The sequence below is a fragment of the Corvus kubaryi genome, unplaced genomic scaffold, assembly GCF_017639235.1.
Source record: "Corvus kubaryi isolate FWS band 111438036 unplaced genomic scaffold, C.kubaryi_AGA036_p1.0 124, whole genome shotgun sequence".
In the NCBI taxonomy this organism is placed as follows: domain Eukaryota; kingdom Metazoa; phylum Chordata; class Aves; order Passeriformes; family Corvidae; genus Corvus; species Corvus kubaryi.
The window spans coordinates 4,943,172-4,962,551 of record NW_024580659.1 but is presented as its reverse complement, the minus strand read 5'-3'; the positions used below and the strand labels follow the sequence as shown (position 1 = coordinate 4,962,551).

The window sequence follows — 19,380 nt, the reverse complement described above, 5'->3', positions numbered from 1 at the left end:
GTCTCCTCTTCAAAAGTATTATAAGGTGTGAGATCCATGGATTGTAACTTTATTAATGGAAACTTCAAGCAGTCAGGTTGGCCTTTTGGTGTGTTTTTCATGTGTTAAGTAGTACTTAAACAGCTCTACGTTTACAAGTATTTGAAGTGTTTCAAATAACTGTGCATTTTAAATGGACATGTTTGTCCAGGGAACATGAAAACCAGCAGAAAAAAAAGATTTAAATTTTTATCTTTATCATGTATTAACATCCTGAAATACTCAACTGTACATCAAGTAAACTATTCAGGTGTGTGGAATTTTTTTCAGCTTTGCAGGAACACAGAATAGGAAACAAGCCTTAATAGCATCAGGATTTATTACTTAATTTGGACAGTTTAGAAGAGTTTTATTATCTGATATGTAGGCTAAAAAATAATTAATTAAATATGTATGCAAAACCAAAGCACTCCTTCCTTTTAAACACAAGAAAAGTTTAATCTAAGGATTCATTGTGAAACCTGTTAGTTACTGTGACTGTCATTGAAGGGCATGAACTGAAACCTGCCTCTCCTTATGCTGTGTGCTGTGTTCATTTGAACAGCTCATGTGCTTGATGTAGGATTCTAAAAGGATTTTTTTTTTATTTCTATGTATTTGTAATTTTAGTGAGATGGGCAAAATTACAGTTTAGGATACCCTCCTTTCAGGTTCCTCTGACTTGTGAGGACAGTGTGGAATGAGTCTGGATCTTATTGGTGCTGCTTGTGTGGAAACCAGAGGTATTTCTTTAGTGCAGCACAGCAGGGGTATTTTTCCTGAGGCTAAATGGACTTTGTACCTTTCCTGCATCTTGTCAGAGTAGGCCATGACAGAACAGATCCATATGCCAAGCCTGCATGTGCACCTCAGGCATTTGATTTTAGGGTTCCTGTAATTCTTCCCACTGGATGATTTCCTATTATTATTATTTATTAGTGAGTATTGATATTTATAATTTCAAAAAATCTGATTTGACTGAAAAATTAAATGTTCTCAAGATACAGGTGTTCTTTGCCGTGGGTTTGTGGGAGTTTTTGGTTTGGTTTGGTTTTTTAGTCATACATCAATTTTAACCAGTAATACAAGAACAAAAAGTGTTCCAAGGTTCTAGAGAAAGATTTAGAATGAAAATCTCACAAGAGCTTAAATAGTAGTTAATCAAGTGGCACTAATGAAGTAATTTAAAGCCCAAGCAGGCTGTGGTACAGATTGTGGCAGTGTTTTAGCAGCTATCACATTTCATGTCAAGTGCTGTATTAATTAGCATGAAAAGGGCAGTAGGAACTGGCCATGTACTGTACAGATAGGATGTGTAACCTTTGCTTTGGCCACCTTTCAAAAGCACTTAACATGAAATATTTAGGAAAAATGCATCTCTTAAAGTGTTCAGCTTGATCAAGTGTGTTATAAAGTGTGATATCCATAGGGTGTGATTTTCATTCGTGGAGACTGAATGCAGTCAGACTGGAGTTTCAGTACCATTTCAAACCTTAAATCTCTCTTTTAAATATTGTATCTAGGTTCCCTTTTTAAGTAGTTAAATACTGCATGGGACTTGATAGCACAGAATGCCTAAAGAGTTTGCCAGTACAGAAATACTTAACACACATTTATTTCCCTGGGGTTTTTTTCCAACACTAAAATTTAGCAATGCTTAATGCTTTTTGAATCCAAGTACCGAAGATAGATGAGCACACAGGAAAATTGGAATGTATTCTGTCTTCTCTTCATCCTTCTTTTCATTGTGAAAAGCCTCAACAATCCTGATGGCAGAAACTATTCTGTGTAAAGAAGGGGTTGAATCACGAGGTGAACTTCATTCGAGGTTGGCAGTTCTCAGAAACATTCTCAGGAATGTTTCCTCAGAAAACTATGTTTTGGATGCTTTTGTTTTGTTGTGTTCAAATTCCTGGTGTTGATTATTTGGTGCAGCTTTTCCTACTTGTCTGTAAGTGGGGAACCTCCAGTTTGCCTGCAGAGACGTCCTGGTGTAGTTGGAGTATTTTACTACTACTTCTTCCAAGTATCTTTCAGGTGAGCAAGAAGTGTTTGTGCAGCTTTGTTTATGTTTCTGACACTTCCAAATGGAGTTTTTTTGGCTGCAGATATGATGGCTGTACTCCATAGAGGGTAACCAGGGGTGTATAAATTCCCTGGCAGCCAAAGCTTTCAATCTGCAGCCACCAGATGTATCTGCCTGTGTCTCTGAAGTTCAGCCATGTGGATCATCAGTACACAGCAAGCACTGGACCTTCTAATCCTCTCTCTTGAATGCATTACTGCTTAAGCTGTGGAGTAATTGTCATCTCCTCTGTGGACCTGGACTAGACAGAGGCTTTGAGAAGGAATTATTTCCTGAAAGTGCGTAGTTCAGCAGTAAGAATCTCACATGGCAGAGATTTTGGGGAGGTGGGAGTAACAAAGTGCAGCAGCAAAGGAACCAAAGCCTGTCCCTATAACACAGCTGAAGGAAGGGCAGCACAGCTGAGGCTTGAGTCTGCCTGCAGGAAGCAGCTTCTGCAGCTTGTCCATTAACTGAGGGAAGGGAAGAAAGGGAGGAGTACTTGATTTCTTCCTAGGAGCGGATTTGTAGGGAAAGGTAATTGATTTTATTAGCACAGTTGATGTACAAGAACATTTACTTCTAACCAAAAAGTATTTTTAGTCATTGTGTTTGACATAATGGCCCCTCCATTTTTATGGCTTGTTTTTTTCTACTCACCCACAGTAAAAAAGTCTGGAACAGTCATCATGCTGGCGTGTTCTGGAACTGCAGCAATCTGCCCCTCACTTCTGATGAGCAGATTGTATAACATCTGTGTATGGAATAAATGTGGCACTTCTTGTGTCCCTCCTGCTGGTGAACTTAGTGCCAAAGGCACCTTTTCATTCCAGCTGAGTAGATGCCTATCACATTTCAAGTCCTGGCTTCTCGTTGCCCAAGGCTTTTTAAGTTCTGTAGCTCACAAGGATGGGAACTTTGGGAGGAGATGCTTGTGTTATTTTAAAGAAAGATGGTTTTTTGCTTCATCTCCTGTAAAAATGAGTTTCATGTGAGATATTAAAAATACTATTGGGTGAATGGTGAATGATTCTTTAAAGCTAGAATGTGGGGGGTTGGCAAATAAATCATTGGTTATTTCTGGACTAGAGCCATACTGCTTATGAATTCAGTTTTAAATTCTCATGGATGAGTGTGTATTTCTAAACAATTGTGTGTTTCTAAATCCCTAAGAATAGGTTTTTATGTCCAAAATAATTGTGTTATTTCAAAGGGAGGGATTAAGATGGAAGAATCCCAAATCCTGTCTACTTTAAAAGTTTTATGAGTTCTGTGGTACTTTAATCAGTGCAGTTACTGCTAAATTACCTTGCCACCATATCCTCCTGAGCCAAGGCTTTGGTCTATTTATATGTTGGTCCTACAAAACCAATGTACATTAATATTCTTTGCAGTCAAGGTCTCTTGTGAATATGTAATACTTTCTGTAGTTGTGCCTGTATGTTTCATTCATGTCAGTAAGAATTAAAGTGAACTTTCTAAGAATATGCATATTTTCTGACAGCAAACTCTTAAAGAATTTCAGTGACTTTCAAATAATACAGGAGAAGGATCTGGGGGGAAGACACTGTCTGAATACACCAAGACAAAATAGATGTGCTATGTCAAATTTTTCACATTCCAGCCTTCATGTGATGTTCTGCTTTAAAGATTTCCTTGCAAGCAGCTGTTCTTGCCATTTTCAGAAGTTACAAATTGGATAAACTCACCCTGTACTGCAAACAGAGTATTTGTAGTCTGCTTACTCTGAGGTTGTTTGCAATAAAAATGTCCAAAATTGCAGTAAATTTCAAATTAGAATTTTTTTTAGGTTAAGCAGTTATGAATAAAGCAGTTAATCCTGATTTGATGACAGTTTCCCACAGAATTTTTAGAGGGATTTTGTGTGTGTGCACTTTGGCATTTTATTGAGAAATGAAGAGTAAAAAACCCACCCTGAATTAGTCATAATTGTGAATTGTGTTCTGGCTGAAGCTTAAAACTGAACCTATGAAGTCAGTGCTAGTTACTTGTACAGGTTTTCTGTTCATTTGGATGAAACCTGAAATCAAACAAAGAGCTTGTGCTGGGAATTTCCAGATTGAAAGGTAGGAATCTGGCAGCAAAAGATTATTTGGGAGCCATTTATGATTTTGGAAATAAGCTCCTTTAATTGTTTTCCAGGTGCCATTGCATTTGCTCAGCTTTAAAGGCAAAGACTTCCTTTTTGGATCTGTCTCGCTTGCAAATACTTAACTCATTTAGGAGCAGCTGCAAACTTTTATTTGCAAAAATCTTGAAAGATACAATTTGTAACTCTGAAGTTTTGGTTTTTTTTTCTTTTCCCCTGATGTTCTGTCCTCTGACAGAAAGCCACATTATTTCTCAATGTGATATGCAAAATGAATGAATGAACATACCCATATCTATTATGGACATATTAATATAAATAATATATATCCATTTGATCTCTCATGCTTCAGTCACTTCTTGAAACCTTTTCTTGTTTGTCTTCTAACTGTGTTTGAACATCTTTGTGAGACACAGACTGTTCCTCTCATTTTATGGCTCTCTGTGCACAGTAAGTGCACAAACAATAAAATGAATGAAAATAGATTGTTTAATTGTTTCGTGGACAGGTTAGTTTAGAAGTGCTTGGGCATAAGCAAAAATCCAGCGCTCATGCAATCATTCCTCTTAAGTGTGAGGAACCCTGTGGGCTTACTGAGGTTGTGGATAACTTCCTACCAGAAGAAGAAAGATATTCTTTGACTGGAATAGTCAGCTTGCTGATTTTACAGTATGCTGTGCAGTATGTTAAGCAATAAAAATCCATTATAGGTTTCATTAATTTCTCCTCCTTTATTTCAGATATGTGTTATTCTGTTTGTTGTTTACAGCGTGAGTCAGTGTTTCTCAAACTAATTTGTCTTGGGTCCCTCTAAAAGCAGCTTTACCATTTGTAGCCCCCTTCCTTCCCAGTTGTAATCACCACTCCTGCACCTGTCTTGGCATTGCTTTTTCTTCCCCTTCCCAAACACCTCGTCTTTTCTCGGAATTCTCCTGCCAGGGGTCATGTCCCACAGTTAAGAGAACACTGCTTTAGCTACAGACTTTTGGCTTTTGTCCAAATATCCTTAGACCAGCACATTTCAGTATTGTTTGTGGGAAATGGGCTTTGTTTGAAAATATTTATTCTGTTAACTTCTGGGGCGTTTTTGTTTGTTTTTAGAATGCTTTTAATTTACCAAACATAATTTGCACAAGAATGTTGGAAAAAAATAAACTGTGTCAATGCAAACAATAGAAAACTTCTTAGGCAAACTTTCAAATTGCATGAGAGAAATCAGAGCTGGTACTGCCCATTCTATGCCACGCTTTGCTGCATTACATTCCTGAGTTTGACTCAGAGATTTAAGATTTTCATGGTAGGTGGTGAACAGTATAGGTTAAACTTGCTTCCTTTGTTGTTAAGTTGTGCCCCTAATAACTGCCTGTTCCTTAAAGAAGCCAATTCACATAATTTCAGTGAACAACTGCCTGGAGCCGTGTTGTGTCTGAAGAGTTGTGCTGCAAATACTTCTTGTAGTGTTTCTCCTTACGATGGTTTCTCAATTCTCTGTCAGACAAACTAATGTGTAAGATAACCTCCCACGCTGCCTTTTGTAAATAGAAGCTAAACCAGGCAGGAGTGGGGCATAATGAAAAGGCATTTTTACTGGTTTGGTTTGCTTGGTTTTCTGTTTTCTTTTGTTCAGATGGGATATGCTGTGGCTCGTGCTCTTCAGCCAGCATGTTTCACCTCAAAAACTCCCAAATCCATGAAATGAGTATCCATGAATACCTTTCTGGACCACCTCCTTCTCTGGTGGGGTTTAAGCCAGCAGCTGTTCAATTCAATATCCTTTCTTGATAGGAGAACCTTGAGAATAACACATCATTGAAGTGGCAGAAGGATTGTTCGGACAAAATGTAATTACAAAATACGGGAAGTCAACCATAAAACCATGGATAATGTCATTGAGATATCTAATGATCACAAAAGGTCAGGACAACTCAAGGGGAGTATGAGTTCCTTGTGTTTGGTTTAGGAAAATAAGTATTACATGTTACTCTTCCAAGTAAGTTTTATCTCACAGATTCTTACCTAAAATGGCTTTTTTTTGCTACACCTCGATTATAACTCACTTTGCAATATGATATTATATAATTTAATATCTCACTCTGGGGCATCTACATGGTCCTGGTTTTGAATTTCTTACTTAGAAGGTTTTGACTGTTGGTTAAATCAGCACATTTTTTAATAAAGGCTAGTATGGATGCTTCATAACGTGTTTCCAAGTCATAGGGCTCAAATTGGGGTAAAAAGCTGTATTCTGGGAGATGGAGAAGGAATATGGTAGATGTGAACATGCCTGACAGTTCTAAAACAAAGGGATGTGTTTTGTGCCTGCCTCTGGTCACCAGACATCTACTCCCTGGAAGGCTGAGCTGTGCTGGGAAAAATCAAAACTTAAAGAATGTTCACATGAAAAAAGGGCCCTTCCAGATCAGAGGAAGGGCCTGATTGATCTACCAGACAACCTAAGGGACAATTGTGTACAAGTAATGTGCTACCACCTGGAGATTGACCACTGAATTTTCACAAGCAGCATGGAAGAAAAACTGGGATCTTTGTACATGACAGGCTGATTGTTGGCAAGGATGTGTTAGGGAAGATCCAGGTAACCAGCTCGAATGACAGGATAATCGGGGATTTTTGGGCCCCTCTCTACAAGAAAAGGGGCTGCAGTGTGTCCGGAGAAGGACAAGGAAGCTGCTGGAGGGGCTGGAGCACAAGTCTGATGAGGAGAAGCTGAGGGCACTGGGGGTGTTTAACCTTTAGAAAAGGAGGCTCAGGGGGGACATTATCACTCTACAACACCTGAAAGGAGATTGTAGCCAGGTGTGGTCAGTCTCTTCCTCCAGGTAACAAGTCACAAGACCAGAGGAAACAGCCTCAAGTTATGCCAGGGAAGATTCTGTTTGGGTATGAGGGAAAGCTTCTAAACCAGAAGAGTTGTCAGTCATTGGCCCTGGTCAGTGGTGGAGTCACCATCTCTGGAGGTGTTTAAAAGCTGTGTAGTTGTGGCACTGAGGGACACGGGTTAGTGGTGAGTTTGCCAGAGCTGGGTTGGTGGTTGGACTCAGGGATCCAAAAGTATTTTCCAACCTAAATGCTTCTTTTATTCTATGACATTCCTTCATGCTCAAAAGTGATGGTTTTTGTTCCCAGCCAATACATAATTTACAATGAAGAAAAAGCAGTGCTTTGCCTTTCATGTCTCAGGTCAAATTCCAGGTGCTCTGAAGACACATTCAGCTCCTCTGCAGCTGAACCTGTGTGCAGTGGCTCTACAGATGAAACACTAAATAGCTACCAGCAAAAATCCAACCAAAATCTGGTAGCTTCTTGTAAATTATGTTGCTTACATTAGAGCAAACACAAAAGATGTCATCTTAGTAAAAGAAATTAAAACCAGCCTATTTAGAGGAGTCTAGGTTCCTCTTTAAAATATGAAATAGGCACCAAGAAATCTGTTGCTCCTTTAATTAATTCACTTAAATTAAAACTATCTTTTCAGCGTCACTGAGATTTTTCTTTTAAATGCTAATTTGTGCATGCAATGGAGGAACATATATATGTATCAAAAGGTAAATCTGGACAAAATGCATGGTTGCAGTTGTCAGTCACATGAAGTTTATAAGTAATAACAGTACAAACCCATCCACCCAGGGCTTGGAACTCATTCTGCAGTCAATGGAGTACACACAATTTATATAGCAAACATCAACATGGATTATGTATTTTGTTATATTCTCTTAAAAGCAATTCAAAATGCAGGCATCTAAATAATACAGATAATTTATCATTTTACTGATGACTCTAGAAATAGAAAATATTTTTACTTGGTCGAAAGCATCAATAAAGCTTTAAAACAAGAAGAGCAGATGTCAAATATAAAACCCTTGTTTTACTGAGCAATGAGTATGATAAACATTGATTATTCATCTTGATGTTAGAGTTCAAAAACAATTGTCCCTTCAGTTTGCCTCATGGGAGTGTGAAATTAGGACCATGTGTGCATTGATTAACAACGTATGAAAGATGAATCATGATTACTGTTTTGGTCTGCTGCACAAGGCTGTGCTTGAGGGGTAGTGATTTCCTACCTCCTTTACCAGATTTCTGTAATTAGTGCTAGCATCCCTCTGTGTTTCCCAGTATTGATGTTCAAGTGGCTGCCTGACAGTACCTATTCACACACAGAAACTGGCTTTTTGAATGAGAGATTGTTTACTCAAAAGATGAATGTTGGAGTATATTTCAATATTATTTGTAATAAAGATTAGTCATAGAACTATTCTGAAATCACCCATCCATTTCTATCACCAATGCTATCTCTGGCAGGAATTGCCAGATTTAAAAAATAGATGTTTCGTTCAAATATGAAACACTGTATGTTCTAGGTTAAAAAGAAGAAAGGGAAAAGTTCAATAAAATCAAACAGATTTTTCATTTCATTCAATTGTATCTAATTTATGCCTGACAGCAGACATTAGTTAAATTTAACTTTTCTTGGAGGCACAGTTAGTTCCTGTGGTTACAAATTTCATTTAAGCTTTATTTCTGGATATGTAATCCTAACTTTGTTCCTCTCTGGCCTAGTAATTGGTGTTGTCACCAAAAGTTGTCATAAATGCATTTCATTACTGAGCTGTTACTATAAATGAGGGTTGGGTATTAAGAAAATATAAACAAAATTAGAGGTTAACTTCATGTAATAATCTTCGCCTTTTATTAATACTTGTGCTCTTTCATGATGAAAGATGGATGTTTAAATATAATGAAGTGCCTATACATGCCTGGAACATGCAAACGAGCTGTTTTCCTTTAGGAGATGATGTGTATTGGTCTTACTTAGATCTGTGTTGACTTAAGATATCTTGGGATCTTAATCATTCAGGCTCTTTATATGCATTGAGGAGCAGAATCCAGCATTGATCTCTGTGATTTGAGATGTGTGATGGAAATTCTTCCTGTGCTTGCCCAATGTAGATACAGGATTTGGATTTTAGCTTATCATGTTTTCTATGGAGTTCTGTGCTTTGAGCTCACATAATGAGAGATTTAATGTGGCTAATGCCTCCTGTGCTCCCCCAGCTTTTTGACAAATAAAGCTGTTTGTAATTTAATATGTGTGCATTTCAACTTGGATTATCTGTCCAAATATCAGTGGTCTAGAGTTCTTCAGAAAAGATATTTTGTCTGTTTTCTTTCCTATTTATTTCTTCTCAGTCCACGTGTATAGAAGTATGTAGACCACAGGGATTTTCTAGACAAAGCTCCAGGACACAAAGACTTCCTTTCTAGTAAAGTTCAGAATAAATTAAATTAAACAAATGTAAATTCAACAAATGCTGGTTAATTAATGATAGAATCACAGACTGGTTTGGGTTGGAAGGAACCTTCCAAGATCATCTACTTCCAACCCCCCTGCCATGGGCAGGGACAATTAGCTGAGAATGTAGAGCCCTGAGGCTGTAACATTAGTATTTATAGGTTTAAAGATGCTCTAAAAAAGTTCTCCTAGCTATAAGCCATCTAAATAGCACAATTACTTTAATTCAAAACCAAGGGAATGCTTCCTGCAAGAATATATTTTTAAGCTCACAGCAGTAAGTAGTTTAGGGATTAACACTAGAGTTTAGCATGATGAAATTATCTGAGTATCTTACATGTTTTAATTTACAACTAATACAACAATTATCTAGTTCAGTAGTTGAAGGTGACCCTAATTCTCTCACTAATTACTGCAGCCTTTTTGCACCTTTTCTACACTTGGGAGCAAATATTTGCAACTAGTAAGTCTTATGTGAACAATAAGTTCAGCAGAGTTTGGCTTATGTTATGTCTGTTTTTTGCATCTAAATTATCAATGATTGTGGTATATTTATTTATGCTTCTCCTGTTATATAGTCTGTCACCTTAATCCCAGTAGAAATGTAATTAAAGTGTTGCCTTTTTGTTTTCATATAGCATATAAAAGTCCTATCTAATGAATTAAAATACGTGTGCTAATTTTCTGTGTAATTTGGTAAAATTTATGTGTCTCAAAACTTCATCTCTAGGACAGAAGGAAGACAAGTATCAATTGATTTGAGGGTTAATCTCCTTTTATAAATATAAAAAGTCAGTAGTTACTTCTTTGAGATTTTTTAAATCAAATAAATCATGTCTTACTTTTGCTATAAGTTAAATGACATTTAATAAAGTTTAGAGAAACAGAAAGTGAGTCATAATAGATCAAGTATTAATGGAAAAGTTACAGCCTGTTTCAGGAAGCTTTTTTGTATAACAGCTGGTACAGTGCCAACCTGAATCAAACTTAAACAAAGGAAAAGCCACCTAAGAAGAGAGTGAGATTACAAATTTGTAACACTACTATCAAGGTCTGAATTGCTTTAATCCTTTAGGAAGTGCTTTACTTTTTTTTTTTCACTTGACAGCTCCTACCTTGTTTTTCTTTGTCCATACCTGGGTCTGGCTGTGGAGGGACACACAGTGAGTGCTCGGGCATGATCCTGACAACACCTAATTACTGCTGCTTTTTTATACTTTTATCAACTTTTATACTGTTGATTTTTGCTGTTTGCACTGTGACAGTGAACCCAGATACAATTCTGTGTAAATGGGTGGTATTTTTTTAAAGCTGATGGGAAATGTGATGTCATTTGCCTTTCAGGGAATGATATTGTATCATAAGAATCAGTGTTCCAGTTTTCAGCTTTGTGTCTTGTGAGGGTGATGCTACATTCTGCATTTCAAAACAATTTCAGTGCTTTCTGAAGGGGAAGGTATTGCATCTCTGAGGACCAAAGTTCTTTTCTGTAAGTAGAGAAGAGACAGCAGACTCATCAACCTGGATTTCACCCTGGCAGAGCAGTTCTCTGGTTGGTCTTCAGTTTGCAGTATCTGCTTTAATGGTATTTGATAAAAGAAAAGAGTGTCTGAGGTAGCATAATGGATTTCTGCAATGGTGCTCTCTTGGAACTTCTGATACTCCTTTTCATGGCTGTGGAGTCCTTTTTGGCTGACATTCTTTCCTCTTGCACCGTTTCCCCTGGAGAACCCAATTTGATTTGTTTTTAAACCCTGATTAAAGGTATGGTTTTTGTACAGACACAATTCACCTAGATGGTGGAAGTTGAGAATATCACATAATTTTCTTCCAAAAATAAGCTTCTGTGATTCCCATCTACTGGGCAGGTCATACTACTTCAACAACTATTTCATGGCTTCATGCAAATACTATATTCAGATTTTCCTTTCTCTTTGTTTTTTTCTCCAGGGGCTGTCATCAGTCACAAAGAACAATGGACTACTCAACATCACCTTTAAATATGACAGTAAGTTGAAAATCTGCACTATATTCACAAAAATCAAGGACTCCATCCCAGTTGTCAATATATTGCAACATGTCTCCTAAACTGGCTCTAGGAATGGCATAAGCTCTTCAATATTGACATAATTTTAAAATCTAGAAAATCTGTGTCTGCTGGGTCTGGTAGATCTCCTTCTGTGTTTCACTGATAGTAAAACTATCTAACAATTTGTAGTAGTTTCTCTTTCAGGTTGGCCTACATCATTTGCCCAGTATTTGACTGAACATTATAGAAAATTATTCTGTGTAAAAATGTAGTCACCGAAAGGTTCAGTACACATGAAGACATAGGAAAGGATTCTTTTGAGCTTTATAGAGCTTTTCTCTGATGTGTGATTTTGGGTGAAAATGACATAATGTGTGTCTCGAGGTAGAAAAGGTATACAGGTCATATATTTAAAAAATTGTTGTTGCAAGGATAATATTGAATGTGAATATTGAAGAATATTGAATAGCATCTCTTCATTTAGTTGAATCAGTGAGAACTTTTCATCAGCTGCAGTCTTCAAGGCCCAGGCCAGTGGAAAACTGCTGTCTACATTTGCAGTGCAGACAGATGGTTTTAGAGCTGTGGCAGATGTGGTGGTTTTGCAGCTAAACTGAGAACAAAGTAATCTCTGCCATAGTAACAGTGATAAACAGCTTGCAGCAGTAATACTTCAGACCTCTTCAAACATCTGCTAAATGGCTGTACCTTGTTGCTGGCGGTTATTTTAGATGTTTTGTCATCTTTCTTGTCTAGCTGTCAAAGTAGGACTGCTGACTACATTAAGAATTTATCCTTATGTGGGCAGGTAGTGGCCATCATCAGTATAAACTCAGTGTCCAGTCAAGGTCCTCATTTACATTAAATCAATGTTTTAATGCCAGTGCAAGTCATAGCTGGTTTTTTCTGCCTACCCAAAGAAGTTATTTCAGATGCTGAATGTAGGTAAAGTTTCATCACTGAGAGCATGCCTCAGGAAGCCTAACAATAGTGATTTGTTTCATTCTGGTCATCCTTTTGCTCCTCAATTTTGATGTTAATTTCTGAATTTGCAGTCCTTCACTGTGAATTTTTTTTAAATCTAATTTGATCTTAACACTTAAAATGAGCAAAATTTAAGTGTGTCAGATTGTACAAGATGTAGGTGATCACTACAAAAGAAGTATGATTTTGTTTTTTAATCTACATAAAGAAAACTAGGAAATAATACCAGTCAGAACAGAGATCCCCACATTTAGTTAACACAGTGAGTCTCTTTAAATCCCAGTATGTGTCATGTTTTTTCCATTAATTCTGGCACCAGAAACTGTGTTTAACCAATGAGAAGTATTAATTCACAATTGTGCTGGCACTGTGTGCTTCCTGGACAAAGGAGTTATTTGAGTTCTGCAGGACTAGGAAAAGAGTTTGCTGATATGAAGACTAAAGAGCTCACGTGGTATGGAAATACATATTTACCTTTAAAAATAAGCCAGCACAAAAGAGAATTTGGCTTGCTAGCTGTGATTTAGGGGCTTTTATTTTTACCACACAGCAACTCTAGCAATCTGTGTTTTATGATGCTAAATTAGTTGGTTAGATTATTTATTCAGGTGAAAAAGAAATGTCTGTTTTTTAGCATGTCACTTGTATTTGAGTAAAAGAAGTGGTTTCCTAAAAAGTGTGATTTTTCCATGCTGTTTTCTTCCTAAAACTGTTGTTCTTTAAAACTGTGAATCAGTGACTTGCAGTCAGACTTCAGGCGTTTGTGCTATATTCCATTTTGGCAAATTGTCATTTGACCATAAAATTCTAGTAACCAGGATCCAAGATCTTGGGCTTGCTATTAATTAGATCCAGACCGAGCAAAAACCAGTTACTTCAAACTTTCCATTGAAAGAGATCCTCTCTCCTCCTAAGAGGAAGTTCATGCTGTCACTGAGTTCACTCATAGCAACCGAATTCTACAAACAGCAGAGTCGGTACCAACTGCCCAGCTTTTGTAAAAGGCAGTGTTGTACAGACTGTTCTGTTCTTATGTCTGTGACAGTTATATAAAAGACCCCTTGCCATGGTTATTCATAGTAAAAAGCCATTTTCTAAATCTCCTTTACAGTTAATAATTTTTCTTTCCTTGCCCTTAAGATCACACCTCTGAATTAAATTTGAATTTCCTGTATTGTGAATCATAGCACTTGATTTTTCATGTTTCTTTTCTACAAGCTCTGTATAGATGAATATATAGCATGTAAATGATCTCAGTTATTTTGAATTAATCATCAGTCACTAATATACAATCTACTGATGAATTTCTTCCGGATTTTGTTGGTTTCACTAGTTCAGGAGCAGAAAGGTTTTGCACACCCATCTTCATGTATACTGTGCTCCAGAACTAGTGAATCCCCTGCTTACTACTTCTCTTCCTGCCACACAGTATGAGCCTAAATATTGTAAAGCTTTAAAAGTAATAAAATTTGGGTTTATTTGTTTTCTTGTTTTGAAAACAAAAAGACATGGTAAAGTTCAACAACAAAGTCAGGAATCTTTTGGTTGTATTTTGTTTTCTTAATTAAAGCTAAAGTTTTCTATAATTAACATGTTTGTGGAGCTGTAACTTTAGGGAATACACTGTATTTTGTGAGAATAACAAGACAAAACCAGTCCTGAGTGAATCCAGTGGCAGTTAGGTGGTCTGCAGGGATGTGGCTGCAGAATGGGTGGCAGAGAGGACATGGATTTAGGCAGTAGGTTCTTTGTGGTCAGGATCAAGCAGTGTTTTGGTTCAAAAGCTCTTCTTGAGCAGTTCTCAAGCTTCACATGGTTTATTGTTCTCATATGTGCCTGATCATTGACCAACATTCTCTTGCTTTGAGCACTGTACATGAACAAAATTAATGTCAGTCTTCATATTCCTTTGAACAACTACAAGGAAAAGTTGTTCTCTTTTGGGAGTTCCAACGCGTTGTGTGGTACAGGTTACACTGGTGGTATAAACTGGTAATTTCTTTGGGAGTCCTGTGAACTGTGGGTTGGCAACCAGTGAAAGTGGTTGTGCTCAATGATTTATGAAGTTTTGTGGCTTTTGGTGTCTCGAGACAAAAACTTCATCCAGATTTGCTGTATAGTACTTACAGAAAATAATGCACTGGTAATTTTACTTAGCTCAATCTTGAAGACGTTAGGGAATTTATGTCAGCTGCAATGTTTTTCTAAAAGTGCTTATTTGTCCATATTTTTAGACTGCACTCCTTACCTGAATTCAGTGGGAAGACACATGATTGGAGATGTGCAGAACATCACCATCAGTCAATTTGCATGCCAGGAGCAGGTGGCTGTGATGATCCTTTGGACAGCAAATGCCATTGGTAAGTTCTAGAGGGAAATGGACTCACTCATCATGGGTTTGGTAATAACTTCCTGGTCATAGGTACTAAGTCAAATAATTAAATAATGCTTGGAATCATTGATGCAAACTGCCTAAAAAGAAAGGAATTGTTAACATCTTTGCAAAGCTCCTATTTTTTCCACTGAATTCTGCAGAATTGTGCAGTTGAAAGCATCTGGTAATCTTCAGCTGCAGACTGGATGGATCAGACACCCATGGGAAACAAAGCCTGGTGTTCTTCCTTGTAATCATCAGAGGTTAATCCTTTGGGAAATGTGAGGACAGAACTGCTGTTCAGACAGCTTGGGTAACATGGGAACTGGACACTTTCTCTTTCAGGGTCTTCATGTAAGGACGAATAGTGCTTTTGTTCCATAGAACAGTGAGAACACGTTTGGCAACGCTTTATCTTCTACAGAATTATAAAACATTAATCAAAACACACAAACCTAGTGAACCAGAGGAGGTGGTGGAAAATGTGGAAGTGATACATACGGGATTTTATTTTTTGGTTTGAGAAGCATAGCATAAACTGAAATGAGTCCATTTTGATTTATGTAGCATTTAACTTACAAAAGCTGTGTCTGTGTCATTGATAAATATGTGTAATGCTATTGAGGAGATGTAATTAGATGAAGTAGTGAGAGTTAAAGAGCTGTGCAGGGCCTTTGATACCTGAGCCACAGAACTGTCACAGGGTTAACACTGGCATTTTCCTGGGATATTCACATCACTGTGACTCAGTTTAGTCGTGTCATGAAGTAATTCTGTGATGAGAACATTGTAAAGACACTGCTGAGATAAGTTGTATTGGAGTAACTTGAACAAAACGGGTGTAGTTCTGGCAGCAGTTATAAATAACTGGAAGTATACATGCACTGGAATAAATTCCATTCTTTTAGTCAAGTTTTCTGTTATCCCTTACTAGAGCTAAAGAAGTTGTAACAATTGTTATCATTTTAATCTGGTAGTCTCAGAGATGATAGTAAAATTTATAAAGGAATATTTCTATAATTTGCCAGCAAAATATTATATTTGATTGCTAGTAATGTGCTAGGAAATGTGAAGTTACTATAAAGTATTTCTGAAGGTGAAGAAGGTACTGATAACTTCCATTGCAGTGGTAATTTGGAAGCCCCAGATGAGGCATGGGCCCCTCTGTTCTAAGCATTGCACAAGTATGTAGTAATTGTAGCCTTTGCCAAAGACTGAATTCTAGATAGGCAAGATAGAATGTGCAGAACTGATGTACAAGAACAGGTATTAAGTACAAACATATTTTGTATGACTGATAAGTTTCATTTTTAAAGACAAATGAAATACAAATTACATAAAATACCACATAATGCATTTTGAAATATTCATCTTCTGTTTAAATGCCCTGCTGTTTGTAGGGATTGAATACCTGAAGGGATTTCGAGTAATACTTGAGGAGTTAAAATCAGAGGGAAGACAATGCCAGCAGATGGTTTTAAAGGATCCAAAGCAGCTCAGCCCCAGTTTTAAACGAACAGTAAGTGCTTTGTTTCAAGAATAGTTCCAGTGTTGTTTGACTGTGTGAGTAGTTTTGAAAGTGTCTATCATCCTACAACGGTTTGGGTCATTAAAGGTCATCCAGTTCCAACCCTTCTGCCATGGGAAGGGACACCTCCCAGTATCCCAGCTTGCTCCAAGCCCCATCCAGCCTGGCCTGGAACACTTGGAGGAATGGGGCAGCCACAGCTTCTCTGGGCAACCTGTGCCACGGCCTCACTTCTTCACACTGAAGAGTTTCTTCCCAATATCTAATCTAACCCTACCCTCTTTCAGTTTGATGCCATTCCCCCTTGTCCTATTACTCCATGCCCGTGTCAAAGAGTTGGTTGGTTCCCAAAAGTATTATTGGTGAAATTAATGATGGTTGTTGCTTTGGAGAGAGATCTTGTCCCTTTCGATAGAAGCTTCCCTGAAGTTGGGAACTCTAATTTTGGTGACTCTGGAGTACAGATGCAAGTCTGTAATGGTCTACATCCAACTATGTATTGAGATTCCTCATGTCAGATTGGAATAGAGGAGTAGGTAAAGCATTCTTAATGTATTAATTTGAGCCTTTGATGGAAAAACTGGGGGCTTGTTGTGAAAAATACTTTTAGTATTTCAACTATTATATCAACTATAATAGTTGATTTTAAAATACGTTGCAATCTTGTCTTTTTTGTAGGGAATGGAGTCCCAGCCCTTCGTAAATTTGAAGTTTGAAACGGATTATTTTGTCAAGATTGTTCCTTTTCCTTCCATTAAAAATGAAAGTAATTATCACCCATTTTTCTTCCGAACTAGATGTAAGTATTGCATATAATATAGTATTGCATGTAATATAGTATTGCATATAATATAGTATTGCATGTCATCTCCTCAGCGGGCCTCCCCTCTCCCCAACATTTTGGGTTTCCCAACAAAGGAATTTAGTGGATGATGATGTTGGATGAGTCTGGGATAAGTAGTTACTGACACTGTCTTGGAAGGAAGATCTGGGTGTTAAGCAGAAAGAATTTGCATGCCATAGATAAATCTCTAGTGTGCGATCATATGTGTTAGGCAGCAACCAGGAGAAAAGTTTCAGGTAGGCCTGAGATTATTGCAGGTTTGCCTAGAACAGGATTGTTCTGTGGTTCTCAGGATCATTTCACTCATGGAGATGGTTTGCTTCTCTCTGGACATTGTGGAGAAGGGAAGGTTATTTTTTGCTTTTGAGATTACAATTTAAAAACAGCTGTCTAGAGACGGATGTGGAGGAGGACATCTAAAATTGGATAGCAGCAGATCAAGTTGAATTTCTCTAAATTACTTAGCAATTGGAGGTAGAGAGAAGAAACTTGAATAAGCTCCTCAGTGCTCACACAGTATGGTGAGAAACTGCAAGTACCCTTTGGAGTGAACTGTTGATATTTGTCCTGCTAAGGGGTTTTTTCCCTGTAAAACTTTCCTAAGGTATTTTAAAGTCCGTCTGTTAATGCAGACTGCTGTACCATTGGTAGTAGTGCTCAGCATACTTACTCTGAGTAAATGTATTTAAGACTAGCTTAAACTTTCTCTCCTGACATGCTGCACCTGGTGTTATCCCTTTCGTCTCACTAAGAAATGTGCTACTCAAATTAATGGATCTCTGTTTCACATATCAAAATGAGAAGGGACTTGAAATCATGCCAAAGAAGTTAAGTTTGCAAAATGTATTTAGTCCAGGCATATTAGAGTCTGGGAAAGAAGTGGGGGTATTCAAAATGATGAGCTCCCCACTTTTGCCCATGTTCTTTTTCTGTTTAAGTAGCATAGCAGTTTGATACTGTATAATTTATAATTTTTCTTTATATTTGTAGCGTGTGAATTGTTGCTACAGCCAGAAAACCTTGTCTGCAAACCTTGTAAGTAAAATGTAATATTTTAATATATTAATCTTACAAAAAGTTACTGTACTTGAAGAGTAGTTTTGTGATTCATGAATATCTCCTCTGACAGACTGGAAGCCAAGGAATGTGAATGTTACCCAGCAAGGTTTTAACATGCAAGTGTCCTTTGATCATGCACCTCACAACTTTGGGTTTAGGTACTACTTTCTTCACTACAAACTTAAGCATGAAGGGCCATTTAAGCAAAAGACCTGCAAACAGGTATGTGGCTGAGTTGTGAAGCTCTTAAAAGCACAACACCTATTAACATGAGGTGTTCTAAGGTCTTACAGAAGCTTTAAAAACTTAATATAAAATAGGATCAGTTTTAAAATTGTAAAACTATTTGGAACTGTTTATGTAAATAACAGTTGTACTGTGATAGCACTCATCAGTCAAAAGCAGGCTTGAGGGCTCCATTGGACCTGGATAACAGAAGTTCGTTCTGCAGGCAGAGGATTGTGTAATTGAATGGGCAGACTTAGTTTTGCTGGTTTAAGGTGTGTGAATACAAGAATGCTCTGCCTATTTCTAAACCAATGTGAATTCTTTATTAGGTTTTAAAAGTATGTGAATGGCTTGCAAAGTATTCTTTCTTTGATGTAGGAGCAGAACACAGACACTACAAGTTGTGTTCTTCAGAACGTATCTCCAGGGGATTATATAATTGAGGTAATATTTCTGAATAGTCTTTTGTGCAACACCTAAGTGAGGATGTTAATGGGAAAATGGAGTAAAATTAAAATATTTCAAACCACACTGGTAGAATTGAACTTCGAGCATCCCTACTTCGAGCAAGTAAATTTTTTACAATGTTCTTGGCCTTTCCATAGCTTTGCTTCCCTGAGTGCACAGCACTTTCGTCTGTGCCTTAAATTGAAGTTGGGGGCCTGCATAATTCCTGGACTTTGATTTTTATTTTTGTTAATTGGAATTCTGTTGCTTGGTCAATTTTTGTTGTACTAGTTTGTGCTGCTCTTTAGTTTTAACTATTTCAACAGTAACTTTCTTCACATTTGGTCATAAGAGCTGTTACAGTTATTTTACGTATTGCAGAA

At 37.4% G+C, this 19,380-nt stretch overlaps 1 protein-coding gene across 1 annotated transcript in view; it reads left to right on the top strand.

Annotated features, from left to right (window-relative positions):
* The window catches only part of IL17RD (interleukin 17 receptor D), a 43,581-nt gene that overhangs the window by 12,218 nt on the left and 11,983 nt on the right, over positions 1 to 19,380 (top strand). Inside the window, exons 2-8 of the mRNA XM_042020946.1 lie at positions 11,455 to 11,512; positions 14,752 to 14,877; positions 16,292 to 16,410; positions 17,098 to 17,218; positions 18,254 to 18,298; positions 18,393 to 18,544; positions 18,929 to 18,994. Of these exons, the coding sequence (XP_041876880.1) occupies positions 11,455 to 11,512; positions 14,752 to 14,877; positions 16,292 to 16,410; positions 17,098 to 17,218; positions 18,254 to 18,298; positions 18,393 to 18,544; positions 18,929 to 18,994 (687 nt within the window). The remainder of the gene's footprint in view (positions 1 to 11,454; positions 11,513 to 14,751; positions 14,878 to 16,291; positions 16,411 to 17,097; positions 17,219 to 18,253; positions 18,299 to 18,392; positions 18,545 to 18,928; positions 18,995 to 19,380) is intronic.